The 26,570-nt window shown below is 41.9% G+C and overlaps 1 protein-coding gene across 7 annotated transcripts in view; it reads right to left on the bottom strand.

Moving 5' to 3' along the window:
- Window positions 1-849: 849 nt before the first annotated feature.
- Window positions 850-26,570, bottom strand: part of LOC135517580 (mitogen-activated protein kinase 10) — a 99,487-nt gene continuing 73,766 nt past the window's right edge. For 3 of the 7 annotated variants that reach the window (XM_064942010.1, XM_064942012.1, XM_064942016.1), the window contains 5 exons: window positions 21,446-21,570; window positions 13,122-13,148; window positions 11,919-11,982; window positions 11,400-11,477; window positions 850-5,049 (listed from right to left, as the gene is read on the bottom strand). In XM_064942010.1, coding sequence (XP_064798082.1) covers window positions 4,907-5,049; window positions 11,400-11,477; window positions 11,919-11,982; window positions 13,122-13,148; window positions 21,446-21,570 — 437 coding nt within the window. In that variant the 3' untranslated portion in view covers window positions 850-4,906. Of the gene's footprint in view, window positions 5,055-11,370; window positions 11,478-11,918; window positions 11,983-13,121; window positions 13,149-21,445; window positions 21,571-26,570 lie in introns of all 7 variants that reach the window. The other 4 variants (XM_064942015.1, XM_064942013.1, XM_064942014.1 and 1 more) reach the window with 4 other exon arrangements.

Below are 26,570 nucleotides of genomic sequence, written 5' to 3'. Positions count from 1 at the left end.
CCACACGTTTGTCATTATTATTACTGAAGTGAAGCGGGTCCTTGTTTTGAAAGACTGAATCTCTCACTAACAACTAAAACTGTACAGGGACGATCATTAAATGCAAAAATGTTTATTTGTTGTGAACTTTTTATCCTACACATACAATAGCAAAAACATCTTCAAATTTCGTCAGATAATATACCTGGCCATTTCAAAAGATCAAAGATTTTTGACCAAATTTGTAGTTACTTAGTTTTGCCTTTGTAGGGCAAGCATAAACCAGTGGTAAGAAAATTGTTGTTAATTGATCTGAAATACTATATAGATTAAAGTTCTACCCCGTTCTAAAACATTTCTTAGAGCCTGTGAACGGGAAGCCGAGCTCTATCCTGGATACATCTCAGAACCCCCTTTTAGCACTTTATTAGCTCTTTAAAGTGTATGCTTAGCTCTTTGAAGTGTACTGTACTGTATACAGTACTTACAAGTAATTGGCCACTTATTTACAGTATGGAGACATTAGAAATAAGGGTGTAATTCTAATTGAAATGAGACTATCAATATTACTTCTATAGGTTTTTATTAATTATGACATACTATCTATTTACAGTATTTATATGGTATTGTCCATGCAAGCAAGAAAGTTATACATTTTTGCTAATGCACTGGCTTGCAACAAACATGCAGGAATGCCTTAACAATTTGAATGTCATAATAACAAGACAAATGCACACAATGAAACATTGCTGCTATCGCAACCAATCTCCCAATGTTTCTGTAAACTGATTAATCTAGAAGTGTAGTAGATTAAACTACTACGTATGGATCTCATGCTTATATACAGTATACAAACAAAAGTAAAACTGATTATTTCATCCCTTTATTGAAATGTAAGGACACTGATCAAATAAGACATTTACAGATACAAAACAAAACCATACAAATTAGGAGGTATTCTGCTCAGTTTCTAGGTAACTACATAGGTCAGAAGAACATGTATATGATGATGACTATCTGATAAGTCCATTGTGTTTTAAAAAGTAGGTTTAAATTCTACATTATTTAGTTATTCAAAGATGCAACAATAACATGGTCATGGACGTAGTATCGTTCCAATAGGGAGGACATGGGCATTGGTCAGTAGTGGTGACTATGTGCATCTACAGTATGTGCAGACAATGGGTGTGACATCATGCAGAATCAGATCGAACAGGACACGCTAGACACTCGGGTTTCAACATTTCTGGTAACTTTCCAAAAAATGTCCAGGTTTTCCAGAAAATCCTGGTTGGACAAGGGAATAATCAGTGAGGGAATCTTCCAACTGGGAATCCTCCAACTGATATTTACGGAAAAACCCAGAATTTTGGGAAAGTTACCATAAATATTGCAATCCTAACAGACACCAACTTCATATTCCACTTCAAATAATACCTAAATTCAGCATCTCAGTAATGGGGTCCGTCAATCTTTAGCTTAATTTCAGTGCACGCATCGTTGTATATCTAATATGAGGAAACGGCATCATTCCAAACAAGGCACTTCCCATTATTCTGATTCAGTCAATGAAAATAATAAATAAATCAATAATAAATAAACTTCCAGTCAAAAATGATATTTAACATGATTGGTTTTATAGGTAGTCGGTATATCATCGGATTCCCTTTTGTACAAAATATGGCATTAAGGTAGTACTCATTCAATGTAAATTAAAATGGATGCAATTTGAGGAACAAAACAAACAAAAAAATGAGGTAACCCCGCCCCCCCCAAACTGTTCTGTGCTTCTGACAGTAATACACATATAAGGCGACTGTCTCCTGAACTACTCTCCTTCACACCACAGTAGTGACACAGAAACAGAATGAGTGACCTTCCTGGTTGTGGTGAGGTGACATTGGGAATGACATGCAAGGCTGTGGGTGGGACTGTCCACAGACAGTGGAGTGGTGCAGGGATGCAGTCAGAAGAGATTTCATTTCACAAAAACACAAACCAACTACGAGAACTTAAGGTTCCAGCTCAGCAACAGGGTTTGGGTGAATTTACATGTCAATTCAGTTAATTCTAGTTCTTATTCTAATTTTCCTAGCCTAGTGGTTAGAGCGTTGGACCAATAACCGAAATGTTGCAAGATCGAATCCCCGAGCTGACAAGGTAAAATCTATCGTTCTGCCCTTGAACAAGGCAGTTAACCCACTGTTCTTAGGCTGTCATTGAAAATAAGAATTTGTTCTTAACTGACTTGCCTATTTAAATAAAGGTAAAATAAAAAAATAAAAAATGCATTTCAATGAGAAATGTGGAATTTCAGTTGACATTCAGAATTGACTGAATTGAATTGAAATGGAATTGAACCCAAACCTGCAGAAGATCACACACTGTATGTATATTCATATATCCATCATCAACCGAAGCTCCCCATCCACAGGTTTCGTCACCAATATGGTTGAAAAGAAGTTCAATTACGTTAAATGGTATTATAAACAAAAGTATTTATAGTTGTAATTTATCATATAATTAGTGTTAGCTTTTGTAATCATGCAGCAGGACTAAAAGGTAATGGGTGAAAGTTTAGGGGTCAAATGTCAGGGGTCAAGGTGGTGATGTCATGTGGCAAGGTGTGCTACAGAAGAACATCCAGTACTGCCTGCCTGCCTGCCTGCCTGCCTGCCTGTCTGTCTGTCTGTCTGTCTGTCTGCCTGTCTGTCTGCCTGTCTGCCTGTCTGTGTCTCACAGCTGTACAGAATTACATATTTACAAAGGGTGGGGGTGCTATGCAGTGTCGAGCACAAGTACTAACACCTGCGGAAATAATCACATGAAAGCACACCAATCTGTCACCCACACAGGAGACAAACCCAAGGACCAAACCTAGAGGTTATTAAAACATAGCAATACAGTCGCATAGGGGAAAGTGAATGGAGGTTTATACACTGCTCAAAAAAATAAAGAGAACACTTAAACAACACAATGTAACTCCAAGTCAATCACACTTCTGTGAAATCAAACTGTCCACTTAGGAAGCAACACTGATTGACAATACATTTCACATGCTGTTGTGCAAATGGAATAGACAACAGGTGGAAATTATAGGCATTTAGCAAGACACCCCCAATAAAGGAGTGGGTCTGCAGGTGGGGACCACAGACCACTTCTCAGTTCCTATGCTTCCTGGCTGATGTTTTGGTCACTTTTGAATGCTGGCGGTGCTTTCACTCTAGTGGTAGCATGAGACGGAGTCTACAACCCACACAAGTGGCTCAGGTAGTGCAGCTCATCCAGGATGGCACATCAATGCGAGATGTGGCAAGAAGGTTTGCTGTGTCTGTCAGCATAGTGTCCAGAGCATGGAGGCGCTATTAGGAGACAAGCCAGTACATCAGGAGACATGGAGGAGGCCGTAGGAGCGCAACAACCCAGCAGCAGGATCGCTACCTCCTCCTTTGTGCAAGGAGGAGCAGGAGGAGCACTGCCAGAGCCCTGCAAAATGACCTCCAGCAGGCCACAAATGTGCATGTGTCTGCTCAAACGGTCAGAAACAGACTCCATGAGGGTGGTATGAGGGCCCGACGTCCACAGGTCGGGGTTGTGCATACAGCCCAACACCGTGCAGGACGTTTGGCATTTGCCAGAGAACACCAAGATTGGCAAATTCGCCACTGGCGCCCTGTGCTCTTCACAGATGAAAGCAGGTTCACACTGAGCACATGTGACAGACGTGACAGTCTGGAGACGCTGTGGAGAACGTTCTGCTGCCTGCAACATCCTCCAGCATGACCGGTTTGGCGGTGGGTCAGTCATGGTGTGGGGTGGCACTTCTTTGGGGGGCCGCACAGCCCTCCATGTGCTCGCCAGAGGTAGCCTGACTGCCATTAGGTAACGAGATGAGATCCTCAGACCCCTTGTGAGACCATATGCTGGTGCGGTTGGCCCTGGGTTCCTCCTGATGCAAGACAATGCTAGACCTCATGTGGCTGGAGTGTGTCAGCAGTTCCTGCAAGAGGAAGGCATTGATGCTATGGACTGGCCCGCCCGTTCCCCAGACCTGAATCCAATTGAGCACATCTGGGACATCATGTCTCGATCCATCCACCAACGCCACGTTGCACCACAGACTGTAATTGGAGGATGCTTTAGTCCAGGTCTGGGAGGAGATCCCTCAGGAGACAATCTGCCACCTCATCAGGAGCATGCCCAGGCGCTGTAGGGAGGTCATACAGGCACATGGAGGCCACACACACTACTGAGCCTCATTTTGACTTGTTTTAAGGACATTACATCAACATTGGATCAGCCTGTAGTGTGGTTTCCCACTTTAATTTTGAGTGTGACTCCAAATTCAGAGCTCCATGGATTGATAAATTTGATTTCCATTGATCATTTTTGTGTGATTTTGTTGTCAGCACATTCAACTATGTAAAGAAAAAAGTATTTAATAGGAATATTTCAGTCATTCAGGTCTAGGATGTGTTATTTTAGTGTTCCCTTTATTTTTTTGAGCAGTGTATATTGCTGAACAGTAATGTATGAAAAGGGCCCACTTTGCCACATCGACTGAAGAACAGGCGCCTGCAAGGAATTTTGGTTACCAGCAGCCGGTCAATTTACACTTCACAGAAAGATGACTGTCTCAGTGTTTTTAAAAACATTTTTTTAATGGTGCCATATTTTTGGGGAAGGATGGGGTGTATAAGTAAAGCAACAAGAAGTTCATATTTCATTGTTTTTTCTTTTTGAATGAAAATGCAAGCGTAACTTTCATAATCATTATTCTTTATGTTTTCTTAAATCCCTTTTAAGATGATACTTTTTTTCTTTTTAATAATCTTTGTTCTTTTTCAGGTTTTGGTGGGTTGGTTGGTTGTTTGGACATTGCGTTTCACCTTCTGAAGAACATTGGGTTGCGCAGGCAGGCTGCTAGTCACCTGCAACACCCCAGGGGTCTTGCGGAGGTTTCCAGGCTGCTGTCAGTGTCTGAGGCCAGGGTCTGGTCGGTGGACATGGAGGAGATATCGTTGACGGAGGGGGAAGGGAGGCTCTCACCACTGCTGTTCACGGCTGCACCTGTGCTGAGGGAATCAACAGACAGCCGGGTTACAACGAACTAAGAGCCCCACAGACCAGGGTTGGGTTCATTTCCATTTAAATTCCAGTCAATTAAGGAAGTATACTGAAATTCAAATTCCAATTTACCTCAGTGCTTTTCAATTAGAAAAATGTGGAATTGGAATTCCGTTTGCCTTCTGAATTGACTGTAATTTTAATGGAATTGACCCCAGCTCTGCCACAGACACTACTAGACATTCTCAGTCAGTCACAACCCTTATTGTGACACATAACCCCACACAGAAACTCGACACTCGGTCACAACACAACCAAATAGTACACCCAGAACCCCACATACAAACACATCACAGTGTGTCACCAGACAGGTGAGAGGCGAGTTAAGGCTGGGGTACTCTGTCGGCTATCTCCTTAAATACAATAATATCACATTATTGTAATAATAAGAATGTAATACTTTTATGTTAAGATGTAGTTCCCTATCTACCTACCTGTCTTTGGAAACATTACAGACCAGGGTGACATTTCAGCATTCATGTGCAACTTTTTACCACTAGATGGTGATACATTTCTGCAAACATACAGACATGCTTAGGCTACAGGACAGTATTCTAATACAATATAAATATATTTGAGGCAAATGTCTTTCAATAGGCAGTCCTGTTTGTCTTAAGTTTCATCTTGGAAGCAAGAGTTTGGTGAGTGGACAGTTATGCTTTTAAGATGAATAAACGTTTGCCGGTGTTCTGGCTTGTTAGGATGTTTAACCGAGGGTTACATTTATACAAATGTTGAATTATACTGAGTTTGTTTTCCAATCATTTTTTTTTAAAGTCATCCCAAGTGGATGGGGTTGGTCACGGGGATATATAATATATATATATATATATATTTTATCCTTAAAATATGCATATTGCATAAGATACATTAGGTAACCGAGGTGGTTCCCTCCAGAATCCCTTCCCTATGTGTAAACTTGATTGTGTTTTTCAACCCATGGAGGTCTGGACATGGAGTCACACTCAAAATTAAAGTGGAAAACCACACTACAGTTCTTAAAACAAGTCCAAATGAGGCTCAGTAGTGTGTGTGGCCTCCACGTGCCTGTATGACCTCCCTACAATGCATGGGCATGCCCCTGATAAGGTGGCGGGTGGTCTCCTGAGGGATCTCCTCCCAGACCTGGACTAAAGCATCCACCAACTCCTGGACAGTCTGTGGTGCAACGTGGAGTTGGTGGATGGAGCGAGATATGATGTCCCAGATGTGCTCAATTGGATTCAGGTCTGGCGAACGGGTGGGCCAGTCCATAGCATCAATGCATTCCTCTTGCAGGAACTGCTGACACACTCCAGCCACATGAGGTCTAGCATTGTCTTGCATTAGAAGGAACCCAGGGCCAACCGCACCAGCATATGGTTTCACAAGGGGTCTGAGGATCTCATCTCGTTAAATAATGGCAGTCAGGCTACCTCTGGCGAGCACATGGAGGGCTGTGCGGCCCCCCAAAGAAATGCCACCCCACACCATGACTGACCCACCGCCAAACCGGTCATGCTGGAGGATGTTGCAGGCAGCAGAACGTTCTCCACGGTGTCTCCAGAATCTGTCACATGTGCGCAGTGTGAACCTGCTTTCATCTGTGAAGAGCACTGGGCGCCAGTGGCGAATTTGCCAATCTTGGTGTTCTCTGGCAAATGCCAAACATCCTGCACGGTGTTGGGCTGTAAGCACAACCCCCACCTGTGGACGTCGGTCCCTCAAACCACCCTCATGGAGTCTGTTTCTGACCGTTTGAGCAGACACATGCACATTTGTGGCCTGCTGGAGGTCATTTTGCAGGGCTCTGGCAGTGTTCCTCCTGCTCCTCCTTGCACAAAGGCAGAGGTAGCGGTCCTGCTGCTGGGTTGTTGGCCTCCTCCATGTCTCCTGATGTACTGGCCTGTCTCCTGGTAGCGCCTCCATGCTCTGGACACTACGCTGACAGACACAGCAAACCTTCTTGCCACATCTCGCATTGATGTGCCATCCTGGATGAGCTGCACTACCTGAGCCACTTGTGTGGGTTGTAGACTCCGTCTCATGCTACCACTTGAGTGAAAGCACTGCCAGCATTCAAAAGTGACCAAAACATCAGCCAGGAAGCATAGGAACTGAGAAGTGGTCTGTGGTCACCACCTGCGGAACCACTCCTTTATTGGGGGTGTCTTGCTAATTGCCTATAATTTCCACCTGTTGTCTATTCAATTTGCACAACAGCATGTGAAATCAGAGTTGCTTCCCAAGTGGACAGTTTGATTTCACAGAAGTGTGAATGACTTGGAGTTACATTGTGTTGTTTAAGTGTTCCCTTTATTTTTTTGAGCAGTGTATTATAGTGATGGGGAAATATTTTAACACACAGGTTGTTCTGGCTAACCTCTATGGTCCTAATTGGGATGATGCTCAATTTTTCTCAGACCTCATTGCAACACTTCCTGACCTTAACTCTCATAATTTGATACTGAGTGGAGATTTCAATTGTGTATTACATCCAAGTCTAGGCCGATCTAGACCAAAGCCCAACAATGTAATTTCAAAATCAGGTGCAGTAATCAAATAATTTCTAGAATCCTATAATTTGTCTTATCCATGTAGCAGGAGCAATCCCACTGCTAAACAGTACTCCTTTTTTTATCCAGTCCACCACTCATACACTACGATTGACTTTTTCCTGCTGGATAATATAATTATTCATTTTGTAACTAATAGCCAATATCACAGCATCATTTTCTCAGACCATAGCCCTGTCAGCTAGATATCCGCTTTCCGGACAGTACTGCATCACAACGCGCATGGCGACTTGACCCACTACTACTATACTGTAGTGCCTTTAAAAAATACATATCAACTCACATTGATGACTTTTTACAGATCAACTGCAATCCTGACGTGTCTCACTCTACTGTGTGGGAGTCGTTAAAAGCATATCTAAGGGGCCAAATGATTTCATACACAGCGTATGACAATAAACAGCGCACTAAACGCTTATCGGAGCTATCTCAACTCATTCTAGATGTGGACAACAGATATGCCTCTTCTCCGATTCCTGAACTCTACAAAGAGACTGCCAATCGGAATTTGACAATCTTTCCACTGAACAAACGGAGCAGCTTCTGTTTAAGCCGAGGCAGACATTTTATGAACACGGAGAGAAAGCTGGCAAGTTGTTCTCACCAGCTTCGTCAATCCGCTGCTAGCAGCACCATACCTGAAATGTATGTTGCAGCTGATTTAACTTCTACCAATCCCAAATAAATCAACAATCAATTTAAGCAATTCTACTCTGCTCTTTACTCGTCAGTGGCTCTTCCTGACACATCTCGTATGCATGTATTTCTAGACAATCTGGACATCCCCTGTCTCATCTTAGATGAACAAACTAACATGGATGCCTCAATAAATGATGATGAAACTACTCTGGCAATCCAGTCCATGCAGAGCAGTAAAGCTCCTGGGCCTGATGGCTTCCCTATTGCATTTTATAAAGCATTCTCCTCTAAACTATCCCCTAGGCTCAGCTCAATATACAATGAAATGATTTCTAGTAAGAAACTGCCCCAGACATTTAACCAGGAGACCCATTCTGTTTTTCTTAAAAAGGACAAGAACCCCCTAGACTGTGGCTCATACCGCCCCATAAGCCTTTTGTGCTGCGATTATAAAATTCTCACTAAGGTCCTCTCATGCCGTTTAAAGACAGTGATGCTTAATATAATTAACTCTGACCAAACCTGATTTTTCTCAGGTAGGCAATCTTTCTATAATATGCGGCAGATATTTAAAGTTCTTTATTCTGCCCACTCAACTCGACAGCCAGAGGTCGTCATCTCTCTTTATGCGGAGAAGGCTTTCGACCGGGTTGAGTGGGAATATCTATTTACAGTACTAGAGAGATTTGGGTTTGGCCCGTCATTCCTTTCCTGGATTAAGATTTTGTACTCGTCCCCAGTGGCTTCTGTTCGCACCAAGAATGTTACCTCAAGCTACTTCCCTCTCCCACAGGGTTACGAATTGATTCATTTGAAATGACTCGTTCAGACATCTTATTGTAATATGCCGAACTCAAGAGGTCCTCATTAATCTTTCCTTTAGAGAATTAGATAGGTCTATTTCATTTAACTTCAGAGCAAATGGCTCTATCTATAATTTCTTGTAGATTAAAATCTGATTGAGCTCGTTCTGTTTTCCCGGGCTGGAATTGACACCAGCATAACATGGTATGGCAGAATGGGTAACCCCTTGCATCCTATGACATGGTTGTATAAAAACATTAGCAGAAAACAAATAGATGAGGGGTCACCTTGTTCATGATGTCCCACACAGCTGATTCAAAAACCAAGACGTGCACCCACGGGGGCCCCAGGACCGAGTTTGGGAAACTGACCAAGTTAAAGAGCAGAATTTTAAACTAAAGATACAAATATTTAAGCAAGTAGGAAGACAAAAGGTGTTTGGTTCTTGTAAAAGCTCTATGCTCCCATAGCGATAGAACAGTTTTATTTATTTGTATACTCCTATCTTCCCGGAGCAGACATTTAAGCTTCCTGTTGAATCTGTGGCGTTAAACTATCGTAGGTAGCTAGCAAACCTAAAGTCTTTGTCCTAGACAAAGCATCAGACTACGAAAGATGACCAGATACAAAAGATCTACTGTACCTGGTCTTGTGTGGCTCAATTGGTAAAGCATGACACTTGTAACACCAGAGTTGTGGGTTCGATTCCCAATGGGTGACAAGTATGAAAAATGAATGCACTTTGTCGCTCTGTATCTGTCTACTAAAATGTAAATGTAACAAGCCAGTTAAGAGAAAAGGTGAGTTTGCTAAGGCTTGCTAAAACGATCCCTCTCTGTCCAGAGCATGCCAATGGTGCAGTGATATGTAGGCAGACCAGTTCTCCTGTTTGTGTCTGTAGCAGTGGGAGGCAGGTGGACAGGACAGTGGAATACATTTCATCTGACCTCCAATAAAACAGGGAGGCAAAATCACCATTTATGGGTTCATACATAGATTGTGTCCAATAACAGAATAATATGCTTACTCTAATGCTATCCATCTATGTAAGCCCTGAGCCAAGTGGTGCTGAAAGGCAGGGCTTTAGAGCCTAGTACTGCTACTGCTGTGAAATATTGCCATCTGGGGCTCTTCAGCTGCACTGTGTCTGTCCTCAGCACTAGGAATACCCATCTGCTTAATTGCAGAGTTCTAGAGAGGAAGGGAGACAGAGAAAGGTAGAAAGATGAGGGACAGTGAAGGGAGTGAGCTACAGTATCACACTGCATATTAAATCAATCCCAAGGTAGAAGTTTAGCCGTATCACTGTCCAAGAGCCCATAACAGGCATGTCAGGGTTCATACATAGATTCTGTCCAATAACAGAATAACATGCTTACTCTCTGTAGATCCCAAGCCATCCAGAAAACATTCTCTGCAGAAATTTGCTGCAGAGAACGACCGAGACAAGTTGTTTTCCTCTCTCAGCAACACTAGACTCTGGATGGACGCCATAATAATGTTACCAATACTGTGCCATCATGATTCCACACTGCTCCACAGTGGCCATACAGGTGAATGATACGCAGCTGCCGCTTTGGTAAACACTCCAACATTTTATTTTTTACTGAAAATGAGATGAGTTCTAGTGCTATCTAGAAGAGTATGGACCAAGGACCCCAGCCTTAAATCATGATATGTGACAGTGCGTACACAGATGTGAAAAAAAACAGCCTACATGATATTTGCAGAGAGTAGGTGGATAGCAACCTTTTTAATCAATCCACATTAACACTGCTCTGTTACTCAATATAGAGTGGAGTCACATATATCTTTCTTAACACTTAATTGCATACAGTAATACCATTCAAATAAAGATGAATCACTAAACATACACAAAACACAGTTTTGCATACATAGATATACACCTGACTAGATATACACCTGCTACACCTGACTCTAATAATCACCTTCTCATCATCATGATCTTCAGTTTAGAATGCAATTGAAAATCAGCTGTGTTGGATAGGGATGGAGAAAAAGTATGACACTAATCACACCCTCTAGTATTGGAGTTGCCCACCCCTGGTTTAGATGGATACTTTTACATACAGATATAATTACTCTTCTACAAATTCCTACAGATATAACACTTATGTAGCCTATCAATTATATTTGTCTCGGGAAAACAAGATGGGAGACAAAGACGCATGGGTCAACAACGCACAGATGGATTTCTGTTACAAGAAGACCCCAGTAATTATACAGTTTTATTAAATCAACTTACAGAGGGACTAGGTTATGCACTGAGAGTACCTGAGGGAGAGGGTTGTCCCTTCACCACCCCGTTCTTCGTCCTCTCCTCAAAGTTCATCACCTCTTTGTAGATTAGTTCTGAAAAGAGAGAGAGAGCGAGCATGAGAGAGAGAAAGGAGAGGGAGAGACCGAAAGAAAAGGGGAGGGAAAAACATTAAAATACCAGCACAGAAATCTGTTCTCTGCTTTAGCTGTCTCTTGTTGTAAGTCTAATTATCATGGGAAGGCTACAAGGTCATTGGAAATGTTAATATACAAAGTTAGTAAACAGAAACAAATAGAAAACAGATAGGAATACATAATTGTTGACAAGCTTCTACAGTAGGTAACTAGATACACAAGAGAATAGAGAAAAGCAGTGAAGTGTAAGTTGGGAATTGTCTCCCTAGAGACCACAAACGTTACAACTTACAAATAATTTAGCTTTTATTCAGAGATCCTACCTTATTCAGAGATACTCCCAAAAGAAGCATCCAAAGCAATAGAATTAGTAACTATAAAGGAATATGACATGTTTACCTTTCCATTCATCGATAGAGTGTTCTCTCTCATCCAGCTGTTTGTCGTAGATAGCAGGAGGAGGCTGGAGGGAGAAAGATACATCGACTGTTTGCTGAACCTGGTTTTAGCAATGGATAACAGATTGGTGATATCTAAGAACTGCCAGTATCATGACAAGCATTTAAATTATCCCTTGAAAAGAATACAATTTAAAGTTTCAACTATAAATTAAATGACACAAGCTCTAAATATGTGCAACACTAGCCATCTTTACAAAATATGTAGTAGCCGCAGACATGCACACACACATCCAAACAATGCATGAGAGTTCTGTAAATCAGCAGTGGGGACATAATATACACTCTCAGCATCAGTTGCATGAGGTGTATGAACCGCCAAACCCATTCACTGCACAGAACTAGTGTAAAGGTCAAGTAAAAGTAGAACAGAGATCATGAGAGAGAATGCTAAGATACAGAGGTGGGTTGGGATGACAATATGCTACCGAATTGAGATGAAGAATGAAAGAAACGGAAGATATTTCTTACAATCATTTACAATGCCTCTTTCATAACAATGAATCTCTGAACAACTAAGACAATCTTCTCTAGTTTTCCTTTATGATTAGATGATTGACAGGAAGAAGGACAACACCTCCTCTGGGGATGTAATAATAATAATAATAATATTTAACTTGTAGAACGTACAGACCAGGCCCTTCAAATATTTCCATATGAATATGTTGTTGTCTAACATCCTATAGGCATGCCAGCCTATATTGCTTTCCATTAGTGAGGAGAAAGCCACACAGACACAGCACATATACATTCTGCCATGTCATCTAAAAGAAGTGTTATAATGCACAATAAAATGTAATATAACTCATTATAAATTCCCTTAGAAGTCATTATGTATGTGCCTTATAGAACATGTTACTGAGGGGTGTCTTTGGATGGTGCAACTTTGGTTATATTATATTTGTAAAGCTCTATATGCTGTACAGTTTTTATATGCTGTCCTATATACTGTACACTTACAACCAAAAAGGTAGCACCATTTTTCTAAGAGGTCATTGAAAAAGAGCTGAAGATTGGGTTTTGGACAGCCGCCCCAAAATATATGTAGTACAGTTTTGTACAGTCATATCTGGTCATATCATGTTTGCAATGCTCTATATGTTGTATGATATATTTCTCTTGAGGTAGTATAGTTTTTATTTACCATTGATATTTGGACGAGATCCCTGGCCTTCATCAGCATGAAATGACAATAGAGAGGGGGGAAAAAAACAGTACAACATTGGTTTCAGGGAAATGGTAATGCCATAGATGGCAAATATAATATATATACAGTATATATACTGTATTTCACATCTATACATCCTCATATATGCTACATCAACTAGCATCGTCATGTAGGGTATCACTTTTTGGTAATATTTGCTATGATAAACTAAAATGTATGTTTTAACAAAAGAATGAGGCAAGCTACAAATTAAATATATACATTAACATAGTCATAATACTTTAAAATGCATATTCCTATTTTCAAAGAAAGATATTATAGTGAAGTAGTGTGATTCGCTCTCAAATAAGGAAGTAACAATAAACTTGATCAATTTATTCATTGATCTTGTTGAGAGGCATTGATACACTTCTTTTTATATAAAGTCGTAGCCTGAAATACAAACTAATATACACTGCATTCAGAAAGTATTCTATTGCTACAGCCTTATTCTAAAATGGATTCAATATTTTTTTTGTCCTCAATCTAAACATACTAACCCATAATGATGAAGTGAAAACAGGTTTCTTGATATTTTTGCTGATGTATTAAAAATAAAAAACAGAAATGTACGTATTTACGTACCTAATTTACATATTCAGACCCTTGGCTATGAGCATTGAAATTGAGCTCAGGTGCATCCTGTTTCAATTGATCATCCTTGAGATGTTCCTGCAACTTGATTGGAGTCCAACTGTGGTAAAATCAATTGATTGGACATGATTTGGAAAGGCACACACCTGTCTATATAAGGTCCCACAGTTAACAGTGCATGTCAGAGCAAAAACCAAGCCATGAGGTAGAAGGAATTGTCCATAGAGCTCCGAGACAGGGACAGATCTGGGGAAGGGTTACAAAACATTTGTGCAGCATTGAAGGTCCCCGACAAACACAGTGGCCTCCATCATTCTTAAATGGAAGAACTTTGGAACCACCAAGACTCTTCCTAGAATTGGGCCTTAGTCATGAAGGTGACCAAGAACCTGATGGTCACTCTGACAGAGCTCCAGAGTTCCTCTGTGGAGATGGGAGAACCTTCCAGAAGGATAACCATCTCTGCAGCACTCCACCAATCAAGCCTTTATGGTAGAGTGGCTAGCCGGAAGCCACTCCTCAGTAAAAGGCACATGACAGCTCGGCTGAGGTTTGCCAAAAGGCACCTAAAGGACTCTCAGACCATGAGAAACAAGATGCTCTTGTCTGGTGAAACCCAAGCATCACTTCTGGAGGAAACCTGGCACCATCCCTACAGTGAATCATGGTGGTGACAGCATCATGCTGTGCTGTGGGGATGGTTTGCAGCGACATGGACTGGGAGACTAGTCAGGATCGAGGGAAAGATGAACGGAGCAATGTGCAGAGAGATCCTTGATGAACATCTGATCCAGACTGCTCAGGACCTCAGACTGGGGCGAAAGTTCACCTTCCAACAGGACAACGACCCTAAGCACACAGCCAAGAAAACACAGGAGTGGCTTCAAGACAAGTCTCTGAATGTCCGAGAATGGCCCAGGCAGAGCCCGGACTTGAAACCGATCGTACATCTCTGATGAGACCAGAAAATAGCTATGCAGCGACACTCCCCAATCCAACCCGACAGAGCTTGAGAGGATCTGCAGAGAAGAATGGGAGAAACTTCCCAAATACAGGTGTGCCAAGGTTGTAGCGTCATACCCAAGAAGACTCGAGGCTGTAATCGCTGCCAAAGGTGCTTCAACAAAGTACTGAGTAAAGGGTCTGAATATTTACGGAAATGTGATATATTTTTATTTAATTTTATTTTTTTCACCTTTATTTAACCAGGTAGGCAAGTTGAGAACAAGTTTCGCAATTTACAATTGCGACCTGGCCAAAATAAAGCAAAGCAGTTCAACACATACAACAACACAGAGTTACACATGGAGTAAAACAAACATACAGTCAATAAATAATACAGTAGAAAAATAAGTCTATATACAATGTGAGCAAGTGGGGTGAGATAAGGGAGGTAAAGGCAAAAAAGGCCATGGTGGTGAAGTAAATACAATATAACAAGTAAGACACTGGAATGGTTGATTTGCAGTGGAAGAATGTGCAAAGTAGAGATAGAAATAATGGGGTGCAAAAGAGCAAAATAAAATAAATAAATACAGTAGGGAAAGAGGTAGTTGTTTGGGCTAAATTATAGATGGGCTATGTACAGGTGCAGTAATCTGTGAGCTGCTCCGACAGCTGGTGCTTAAAGGTAGTGAGGGAGATAAGTGTTTCCAGTTTTAGAGATTTTTGTAGTTCGTTCCAGTCATTGGCAGCAGAGAACTGGAAGGAGAGGCGGCCAAAGGAAGAATTGGTTTGGGGGGTGACCAGAGAGATATACCTGCTGGAGCACGTGCTACAGGTGGGTGCTGCTATGGTGACCAGCGAGCTGAGATAAGGGGGGACTTTACCTAGCAGGGTCTTGTAGATGACCTGGAGCCAGTGGATTTTGCGACGAGTATGAAGCGAGGGCCAGCCAACGAGAGCGTACAGGTCACAGTGGTGGGTAGTATATGGGGCTTGGTGACAAAACGGATGGCACTGTGATAGACTGCATCCAATTTATTGAGTAGGGTATTGGAGGCTATTTTGTAAATGACATCGCCGAAGTCGACGATTGGTAGGATGGTCAGTTTTACAAGGGTATGTTTGGCAGCATGAGTGAAGGATGAGTGTTGCAAAATAGGAAGCCAATTCTAGATTTAACTTTGGATTGGAGATGTTTGATGTGAGTCTGGAAGGAGAGTTTACAGTCTAACCAGACACCTAAGTATTTGTAGTTGTCCACATATTCTAAGTCAGAGCCGTCCAGAGTAGTGATGTTGGACAGGCGGGCAGGTGCCGACAGCGATCGGTTGAAGAGCATGCATTTAGTTTTACTTGTATTTAAGAGCAATTGGAGGCCACGGAAGGAGAGTTGTATGGCATTGAAGCTCGCCTGGAGGGTTGTTAACAGTGTCCAAAAAAGAGCCAGAAGTATACAGAATGGTGTCGTCTGCTTAGAGGTGGATCAGAGATTCACCAGTAGCAAGAACGACATCATTGATGTATACAGAGAAGAGAGTCGGTCCAAGACCCTGTGGCACCCCTATAGAGACTGCCAGAGGCCTGGACAACAGACCCTCCGATTTGACACACTGAACTCTATCAGAGAAGCAGTTGGTGAACCAGTCGAGGCAATCATTTGAGAAACCAAGGCTGTCGAGTCTGCCGATGAGGATGTGGTGATTGACAGAGTCGAAATATAAATTTTTATTTTCAATACATTTGCAAAAAAATCTCAACTTGTTTTTGCTTTGTCATATTGGGGTATTGTGTGGAGATTGATGAGGGGGAAAAACGATTTAATACATTTTAGAATAAGGCTGTAATGTAACAAAATGTGAAAAAAGTCAAGGAGTCTGAATACTTTTTGAATACACTGTACTACATTTCATTATTGGGAACATATATACATGTGCTTATAATGCACCATGCCAGTCCTATGTACTGTATGTTTCACTGTATTACGGTTCAGGGAAAGCCATTTATCTTGGCCAGGTCGCAGTTGTAAATGAGAACTTGTTCTCAACTAGCCTACCTGGTTAAATAAAGGTGAAATAAAAAAACATTTAAAAAAATCCTACTGTATTTCATTATGCATAGGCAAATAGGCCTACTTTGTGTGTGATGCATCTAAATAATTAATCAAGCAAGAGACAGCCTGCATATGGATTTTTCCCAATCTCACTATCATCTCATAATGACAAAGGTCTTTAAGAGGGAATGACTATACTTAATACATAAGCACATAAGCACATAACCTGTGGTCCTCAATAAATGCCTGCTATTATGCCTATTATGCCTATTACGTTTTTGTATCCAAATCCAGCTTTAAACTTCTTCACAACAGTATCTCGGACCTGCCTGGTGTGTTCCTTGTTCTTCATGATGCTCTCTGCGCTTTTAACGGACCTCTGAGACTATCACAGTGCAGGTGCATTTATACGGAGACTTGATTACACACAGGTGGATTGTATTTATCATCATTAGTCATTTAGGTCAACATTGGATCATTCAGAGATCCTCACTGAACTTCTGGAGAGAGTTTGCTGCACTGAAAGTAAAGGGGCTGAATAATTTTGCACGCCCAATTCTTCCGTTTTTGATTTGTTAAAAAAGTTTGAAATATCCAATAAATGTCGTTCCACTTCATGATTGTGTCCCACTTGTTGTTGATTCTTCACAAAAAAATACAGTTTTACATCTTTATGTTTGAAGCCTGAAATGTGGCAAAAGGTCGCAAAGTTCAAGGGGGCCGAATACTTTCGCAAGGCACTGTATCTACAGTACATGATGGTCAGTAACATGCGAACATGTTTCTATGATTACGCAATACCAGATAAGCCTAAGTGGGTCGGAGATGGCCATTAAAGGTCAAACCATGAAGACAAGCAGGGGTGACCAAAAAATAAATATTATGAGAGGTGAAAAAAAAGAAGAAAAAAAGGCACTCTCTGGACAGTTCCAATAGAAACCATTATGAGAGGGGAACTTAACATACAAAGAAAGCTGTCCATTTACCTACATTATATACACTGCTCAAAAAAATAAAGGGAACACTAAATAACACATCCTAGATCTAAATGAATGAAATATTCTTAAATACTTTTTCTTTACATAGTTGAATGTGCTGACAACAAAATCACACAAAAATGATCAATGGAAATCAAATGTATCAACCCATGGAGGTCTAGACATGGAGTCACACTCAAAATTAAAGTGGGAAACCACACTACAGACTGATCCAATGTTGATGTAATGTCCTTAAAACAAGTCAAAATGAGGCTCAGTAGTGTGTGTGGCCTCCACGTGCCTGTATAACCTCCCTACAACGCCTGGGCATGCTCCTGATGAGGTGGCGGATGGTCTCCTGAGGGATCTCCTCCCAGACTTGGACTAAAGCATCCGCCAACTCCTGGACAGTCTGTGGTGGAGGATGGATGGATGGATGGAGAGAGACATGATGTGCTCAATTGGATTCAGGTCTGGGAAACGGGCGGGCCAGTCCATTGCATCAATGCCTTCCTCTTGCAGGAACTGCTGACACACTCCAGCCACATGAGGTCTAGCATTGTCTTGTATTAGGAGGAACCCAGGGCCAACCGCACCAGCATATGGTCTCACAAGGGGTCTGAGGATCTCATCTCGGTACCTAATGGCAGTCAGGCTACCTCTGGCGAGCACATGGAGGGCTGTGTGGCCCCCAAAGAAATGCCACCCCACACCATGACTGACCCACCGCCAAACCGGTCATGCTGGAGGACGTTGCAGGCAGCAGAACATTCTCCACGGTGTCTCCAGACTCTGTCACGTCACGTCTGTCACATGTGCTCAGTGTGAACCTGCATCATTTGCCAATTACATTTTTTTTGCCAATCTTGGTGTTCTCTGACAAATGCCAAACATCCTGCACGGTGTTGGGCTGTAAAGCACAACCCCCACCTGTGGACGTCGGCCCCTCAAACCCCCCTCATGGAGTCTGTTTCTGACTGTTTGAGCAGACACATGCACACTTGTGGCCTGCTGGAGGTCATTTTGCAGGGCTCTGCCAGTGATCCTCCTGCTCCTCCTTGCACAAAGGCGGAGGTAGCGGTCCTGCTGCTGGGTTGTTGCCCTCCTACGGCCTCCTCCACGTCTCCTGATGTACTGGCCTGTCTCCTGGTAGCGCCTCCATGCTCTGGACACTACGCTGACAGACACAGCAAACCTTCTTGCCACATCTCGCATTGATCCTGGATGAGCTGCACTACCTGAGCCACTTGTGTGGGTTGTAGACTCCGTCTCATGCTACCACTAGAGTGAAAGCACCGCCAGCATTCAAAAGTGACCAAAACATCAGCCAGGAAGCATAGGAACTGAGAAGTGGTCTGTGGTCACCACCTGCAGAACCACTCCTTTATTGGGGGTGTCTTGCTAATTGCCTATAATTTCCACCTGTTGTCTATTCCATTTGCACAACAGCATGTGAAATTATTTTAAATCAGTGTTGCTTCCTAAGTGGACAGTTTGATTTCACAGAAGTGTGATTGACTTGGAGTTACATTGTGTTGTTTAAGTGTTCCCTTTATTTTTTTGAGCAGTGTATATCTTCACACCTCTAATACAAACAAGGCAAATGGAAACAGGCTTAACTAAATAGGCACTGAGCTATAGGATTGAGCAAGGGCTACTAATCTTGGGCTCCCGAGTGGCGCAGAAATCTAAGGCACTGCATGTCAGTGCTAGAGGTATCACTGCAGACCTTGGTTTGATTCCAGGCTGTATCACAATCAACCGTGACTGGGAGTCCCATAGGGCGGCGCACAATTGGCCCAGCATTGTCCGGGTTAGGGTTTGGCCCGGGGTAGGCCATCATTGTAAATAAGAATTTGCTCTTAACTGACTTGCCTAGTTAAATGAAGGTCAAATTAAAAAAAATATAATAATCTATAAGGCTGCCACTCTCATCCTGGCTACCCAGCTAGCACATTTGGTGCCTTGGGAATGTGGGAATGTATGTTTTTGGTTTCACATTGGTTATGACAGGTAAAACAGATTTTTTTTTAATGTTCTGAAAACAGAAGTGAACATTTTGACTTCCTGGGAACGTTTATTTTTAGGTTGTAGGGATGTTCTGAGAATGATTTACTCTGGTTAATTGATTATTTTCCTGTGAAATTGTATTAATTGAACAATTTCCTTAAAACTTGTATTTAATATTTCAATACGTTTTGCTGAAGCTAAGAACGGAATGTTTTTAAATAACTGTTAGTAATGAAATACCAAGAAAATACATTTGTTTTTGTCAAGTTCCTTAAATGTGCTAAGAATTTTCCAATGCCAAACAACTATCCTGCACCATTCCCAAAAAGTTGTGGGAAGGTTGTATGCAAAATACAACCATGCAATCACCAAGCTCTAAGAAACATATGGTTCTCAGAACATTACAGTACCAGTCGAAAGTTTGGACACACCTACTCACACATATGGAATCATGTAGTAACCAAAAAAGTGTCAAACAAATCAAAATATATTTAATATTTGAGATTCACACTCTTGGCATTCTCTCAGCCAGCTTCATGAGGTAGTCACCTGGAATGCATTTCAATTAACAGGTGTGCCTAGTGTTATGGGATTATTAAATTCCTCTAACACCTAGTTAGAAGTTAATTTGTGGAATGTCTTTCCTTATTAATGCGTTTGAGACAATCAGTTGTGTTGTGACAAGAGAGGGGGATACAGAAGATACTATTTGGTAAAAGATCAAGTCCATATTATGGCAAGAACAGCTCAAATTAGCAAAGAGAAATGACAGCCCATCATTACTTTAAGACATGAAGGTCAGTCAATCAGGAAAATTTCAAGAACCTTGAAAGTTTCTTCAAGTGCAGTCGCAAAAACCATCAAGCGCTATGATGAAACTGGCTCTCATGAGGACCACCACAGGAAAGGAAGACCCAGAGTTACCTCTGCTGCAGAGGATAAGTTCATGAGAGTTAACTGCACCTCAGATGTGAACAGATGATAGATGATTTCTGCATGTGTGGTTACCACCATGAAGCATGGAGGAGGAGGTGTGATGGTGTGATTTCCTGGTGACACTGTCTGTGATTTATTTAGAATTCAAAGCACACTTAAATAGCATGGCTACCACAGCATTCGGCAGTGATATGCCATCCCATCTGGTTTGCGCTTAGTGGGACTATAATTTCATTTTTAACAGCCCAATGACCCAAAACACACTGTGTAAGGGCTATTTGACCAAGAAGAGTGATGGAGTGCTGCATCAGATGACCTGGCCTCCACGATCACCCGACCTCAACCCAAATGAGATAGTTTGTGATGGGTTGGACCGCAGAGTAAAGGGAAAGCAGCCAACAAGTGCTCAGCATACGTGGGAACTCCTTTAGAACTGCTGGAAAAGCATTCCTTATGAAACTGGTTGAGAGAATGCCAAGCAAGAGTGTGCAAAGCTGTGATCAAGGCAAAGGGTGGCTACTTTGAAGAAACTAAAATCTAAAATATATTTAGATTTGTTTAACACTTTTGTGGTTACTACATGATGTGTGTTATTTCATAGTTTTGTAGAAAATTGTAAAAATAATGAAAGACCCTGGAATGAGTAGGTGTGTCCAAACTTTTGACTGGTACTGTATGTGCTTGCTGGGTACATACTCATCCACATAGAATGACGTCATTCTAATTCCTTCATTGCTTTTCCTACTCACCGCCTCCACCTCGGCTGGGTCGTACCAAACGTTGATGTAGGGGTGCTGTAAGGCTTCATCCACTTGTATCCGCTTGGCTGGATCAATAATCAACATCTTAGACAACAGATCTCTGGCCTGGCTAGCTGTGGAGACAGAAATAGAAGCAGATTCAGGTTCCATACAGGGTTCAGAGTCAAGAGAAAGGACATGAGAGAGGAAGAAAATCAATCAGCAATAACACTGTATCAAACAGTCTGCATCTGAAATGGCACCTTATACTATGTAATGCACTAAATTCGAATAGGGCTCTGATCAAAAGAGGTATGCGATATAGGGAAGAGGGTGCCATTTCAGACACAGCCAAGGTGTGAGACAATAGTTTACAGTGCCTTTAAGATTCTCCCTCTGTTTCCATAGCACCACAGTCAAGGCTTAACCTCTTACATCTATGGGGGCGCTATTTCATTTTTGGATGAAAAACGTTCCCGTTTTAAACAAGATATTTTGTCACAAAAAGATGCTCGACTATGCATATAATTGATAGCATTCGAAAGAAAACACTCTGACGTGTCCAGAAATACCAAGATATTCTCTGTGCGTGCCCTAGAACGTGAGCTTCAGGCAAAACCAAGATGAGATGGCATCCAGGAAATGACAAGGATTTTTGAGGCTCTGTTTTCCATTGTCTCCTTATATGGCTGTGAATGCGAGAGGAATGAGCCTGCCCTTTCTGTCGTTTCCCCAAGGTGTCTGCAGCATTGTGCCGTATTTGTAGGCAGATCATTGGAAGATTGACCATAAGAGACCACATTTACCAGGTGTCCGCCCGGTGTCCTGCGCCGAAATTGGTGCGCAAAAGTCACCTGCCAGTATTTTTCCATGCGATACAGAGAGGAAAGCAAGCTTCCACGAACTGCATATCAATGAAGAGATATGTGAAAAAACACCTTGAGGATTGATTCCAAACAACGTTTGCCATGTTTCGGTCGATATTATGTAGTTAATCCGGAAAAAGTTTTACGTTGTAGGTGACTGAATTTTCGGTTCGTTTCGGTAGCCAGACGCAATGTAGAAAACGGAACGATTTCTCCTACACACAGACGCTTTCAGGAAAAACTGCGCATTTGGTATGTAACTGAGAGTCTCCTCATTGAAAACATCAGAAGCTCTTCAAAGGTAAATGATTTTATTTATTTGGTTATCTGGTTTTTGTGAAAATGTTGCGTGCTAAATGCTACTCAAAATGCTATGCTAGCTTTGCATACTCTTACACAAATTAGTCAATTTCTATGGTTCAAAAGCATATTTTGAAAATCTGAGATGACAGTGTTGTTAAGAAAAGGCTAAGCTTGAGAGCAGACGCATTATTTTCATTTTATTTGCGATTTTCAGAAATCGTTAACGTTGCGTTATGCTAATGAGCCTGAGGCTTTAGTCACAAACCCGGATCCGGGATGGGGAGTTTCAAGAAGTTAAAGGGGAATGGAAACACAGACGATATGTAGCCATTTTGTCGAACAAAAGATGCAATCACAAACGCAGGATTAAAAGAAAAATAATTCACTAACCTTTTGAAAATCTTCATCAGATGACAGTAATAGGACATGTTACACAGTACATTTATGTTTTTTCAATAATATGCAATTTATATCCATAAATCTCCATTTACATTGACGCCATGTTCAGTAAATGCTCAAAAATGTCCGGAGAAATTATAGATAGCTCCGCCAGATAACAGCAATACACATCATAAACTTTGACTAAATATACATGTTCTACATATAGTTAGAAAGATACACTGCTTCTTAATGCAATCGCTTTGTCACATTTCTTTTCAACGTAACAGAATTTGTTCACTATTCAATTATCTGAGGCGGTGCTCAGACGTAAGCAATATTTCTCCGCTATGTTGGAGTCAACAGAAACACAAAATTACAACATAAATATTCCCTTACCTTTGATGGTCTTCAATCAGAATGTAGTGGAAGGAGTCATACTTACCCAATACATCATTTTGTTTCAAGTCGTGTGTCTTTGTATTAGCATATGCTACAAGTTTCAGCTGAAATGCATCCAAAATGACTTCTGGTCCCGAACAGTTGCGCATCAAAACTTCAAAATGACATATTATATGTTGACTAAACTGGTCAAACTAAGTGCAGAATCAAGCTTTAGGATGTTCTTAACGTACAAAACAATTCTCAATTCAACCGGACAATCACACTTCTTCTCAGGCAAGCTGGATCAAAGGAAGCTCTGTGCCCAAAGCGCGCCCGAACGAGCATGTATTTTCTCGCGACACTCACTATTTTGCCTGCCAAAGGGTCAAAGCTCGCGGGATTTGTGCAATTAAACGCTCTACTGATAGAGGACATCTCGCGGAAGACATAGAAAGTGTTCCCAGATCCATAGCTGTTTGGGAAGGATGGGGGCGATGATGTCAAAGTTGCCCCAACTTTCTGGATGAGATTGCCTGCCCTGTGAGTTCTGCTATACTTACAGACATAATTCAAACGGTTTTAGAAGCTTTAGAGTGTTTTCTATCCAATAATAATTATTATATGCATATATTAGCAATTTTGGACAGATTCTTTTTCAGTTTACTATGGGAACGCAATTCATCCAAAGGGGGCAGTATTATCCCTAGCCTTAACAGGTTTTAACCGGTCATGACTGTTGTTGACTAGGCTAGCGTTAGACACTGGACAACTTTGCAACTCTAGTTGAAGGTAACTAGCTAATTGCATCTGAAGTGTTTTGTGTAACAGCCCCCAGCAAATAACGTTAGCAAGCAACTCAACTGCAACTAAAATTGCAAGTTTCTCCTTGTACACCTGTTATTAGGTAGTTACTGTAGCTAATGTAGCTTCCACCTCAGATTGTCTAGTCCTGTAATACATTTTGTTGACAGATTTGTTTTTGTAATGTTTTGTTAGCTCCTCCTCATTTAAGCTAGACTGAAAATAAATGTCCCAGTATTTGCTGTGTGTGTGTGTGTGTTGACAAAGCATACAAGCTGGATCAAAGGAAGCTCTGTTAAATGCCAACTGATATATTTGGGTTGAGTTGTCTTAGGATGACATCTTCTTCCCTGAAATTGTTTTCATCCTGGAGGAGACTGTGCAGGTTAGTACTGCATGCCTGTTACGGTTTTCTTGGTGTGAAGGAGAGTCGGACCAAAATGCGGCGTGGTGATTTAGATACATCTTTAATGAAGATGAAACAAGATCAATACAAAAACAATAAACGTAACGTGAAAACCGAAACAGCCTAAACTGGTGCAAACTAACACAGGAACAAGGAACAATCACCCACAAAACCCAACACCAAACAGGCTACCTAAATATGGTTCCCAATCAGAGACAATGACTAACACCTGCCTCTGATTGAGAACCATATCAGGCCAAACACAGAAACAGATAAACTAGACACACAACATAGAATGCCCACTCAGATCACACCCTGACCAAACAAAACATAGAAACATACAAAGCAAACTATGGTCAGGGTGTGACAATGCCAAACTGACCCCTAGGTGCCAGAGTGTTCCTGTGCTTCATCACTAAAGAGCTTGGAGCCCAGAAGGATTGCGCTCACGACCATCAGTATACAACCGAGTCCTGCCCCTATCAGCCACAGATGGAGTTGACGGAGAGTGAGATCAGTGAAGACCAGAATTCAAAAATACACATCGGAGTGGAATTGTTTTTCTACATCAACGGATGTGCTAACTTGTCCCAGTTCTGCTGTTTCGATTCTCTCTCTCAACCTGTGAATACTCAGCTATGAAAAGCCAATTGACATTTATTATTTTGATGTAAAAAAGGCTTTTGTAAAATACATTTGAGTGATTGATTGTTTGCTGTGCTGGATGCTGTCTGAGTAATGGGCCATTTTTATAGTACATGTAACATATTTTGGTATCTATTTAATCTGCATCTTAATTTCTTAAATGGCAATCAGCAGTAGAAACAATTACACAGTGTCTCCCTACTCCTCTTTCGGTAAAAAGCTGAGGGATTGGGCTGGAGAAATGTAACAACTTTCAAATTCATAGACAGAGCTATAGATGCAAGGACTATGATCTGTACCCAGTTCGCTTTGGATACAGGCGTCTGCTAAATGGCATATATTATAGTCTACTTTGATTCTACCATTCCTTTATTTTTACCCTCAATTTCTTAGTTTCCAATTATAAGTAGTTACTATCTTGTCTCATCGCTACAACTCCCGTACGGGCTCGCGAGAGACGAAGGTCTAAAGTTATGCATCCTCTGAAACACAACCCAACCAAGCCACACTGCTTCTTAACACAGCGCGCATCCAACCCGGAAGCCAGCCGCACCAATGTATTGGAGGAAACACCTGGCGACCTTGGTTAGCGTGTACTGTGCACGGTGCACGATGAGACAAGGATATCCCTACCGGCCAAACCCTCCCTAGCACAGCGCTAGCTGTGCCACCAGAGACTTTGGGTTCGCGCCCAGGCTCTGTCGCGGACCGCCGCGACTGGGAGGTCCGTGGGGCGACGCACAATGGCCAACCAACCAATGGCCAATTGTGTGTCGCCCCACGGACCTCCCAGTCGCAGCCGGCTGCGACAGAGCCTGGGCTCAAACCCAGGGTCTCTGGTGGCACAACTAGCACTGCAATGCAGTGCCCTAGACCACTGTACCACCTGGGTGGTGGGGCTCGTATAAACACGGATGTCGGAGCTGGCTGGGGTGATTGATCTCACAACCTACGCATTTTTCTCTTCAATACTCTCCAATCACCACGAATAAAAGTGTGGCTACAGAGGCCTTGATGGTGTCCACAAAAATGGTACTGACCACCCCATCAAACACATCCTCAGGCTGTGTACATGTAGGGTGTGTCAGGGGTCTTGCCAGGGGGGAGTAGAATGGTGGGCTGCGAGGCATAGAGTCCTTAGGGGCTGGCACCCATGACATATCGGAGTCGTGGTATGTTGTATGAATATCCATGTTATATGCTGAAATGAAGAACCGGAGGATTTATGGGCACTCCTTTTATTGTTGAACCAGTCCTTTGGTATCAGGGCGTGGTTAACGCAGCCACATACTTAGTTTTCTTCGGGAGCTGACCCTTCTGAGGATGTCCCTTCTTGGGATTCCTTTGAATC

Source organism: Oncorhynchus masou, chromosome 28, assembly GCF_036934945.1.
Source record: "Oncorhynchus masou masou isolate Uvic2021 chromosome 28, UVic_Omas_1.1, whole genome shotgun sequence".
NCBI classification, from domain to species: Eukaryota; Metazoa; Chordata; class Actinopteri; order Salmoniformes; family Salmonidae; genus Oncorhynchus; species Oncorhynchus masou.
Note: the sequence above shows the minus strand (reverse complement) of the source record. Positions and strands in the feature narration are given on the sequence as shown.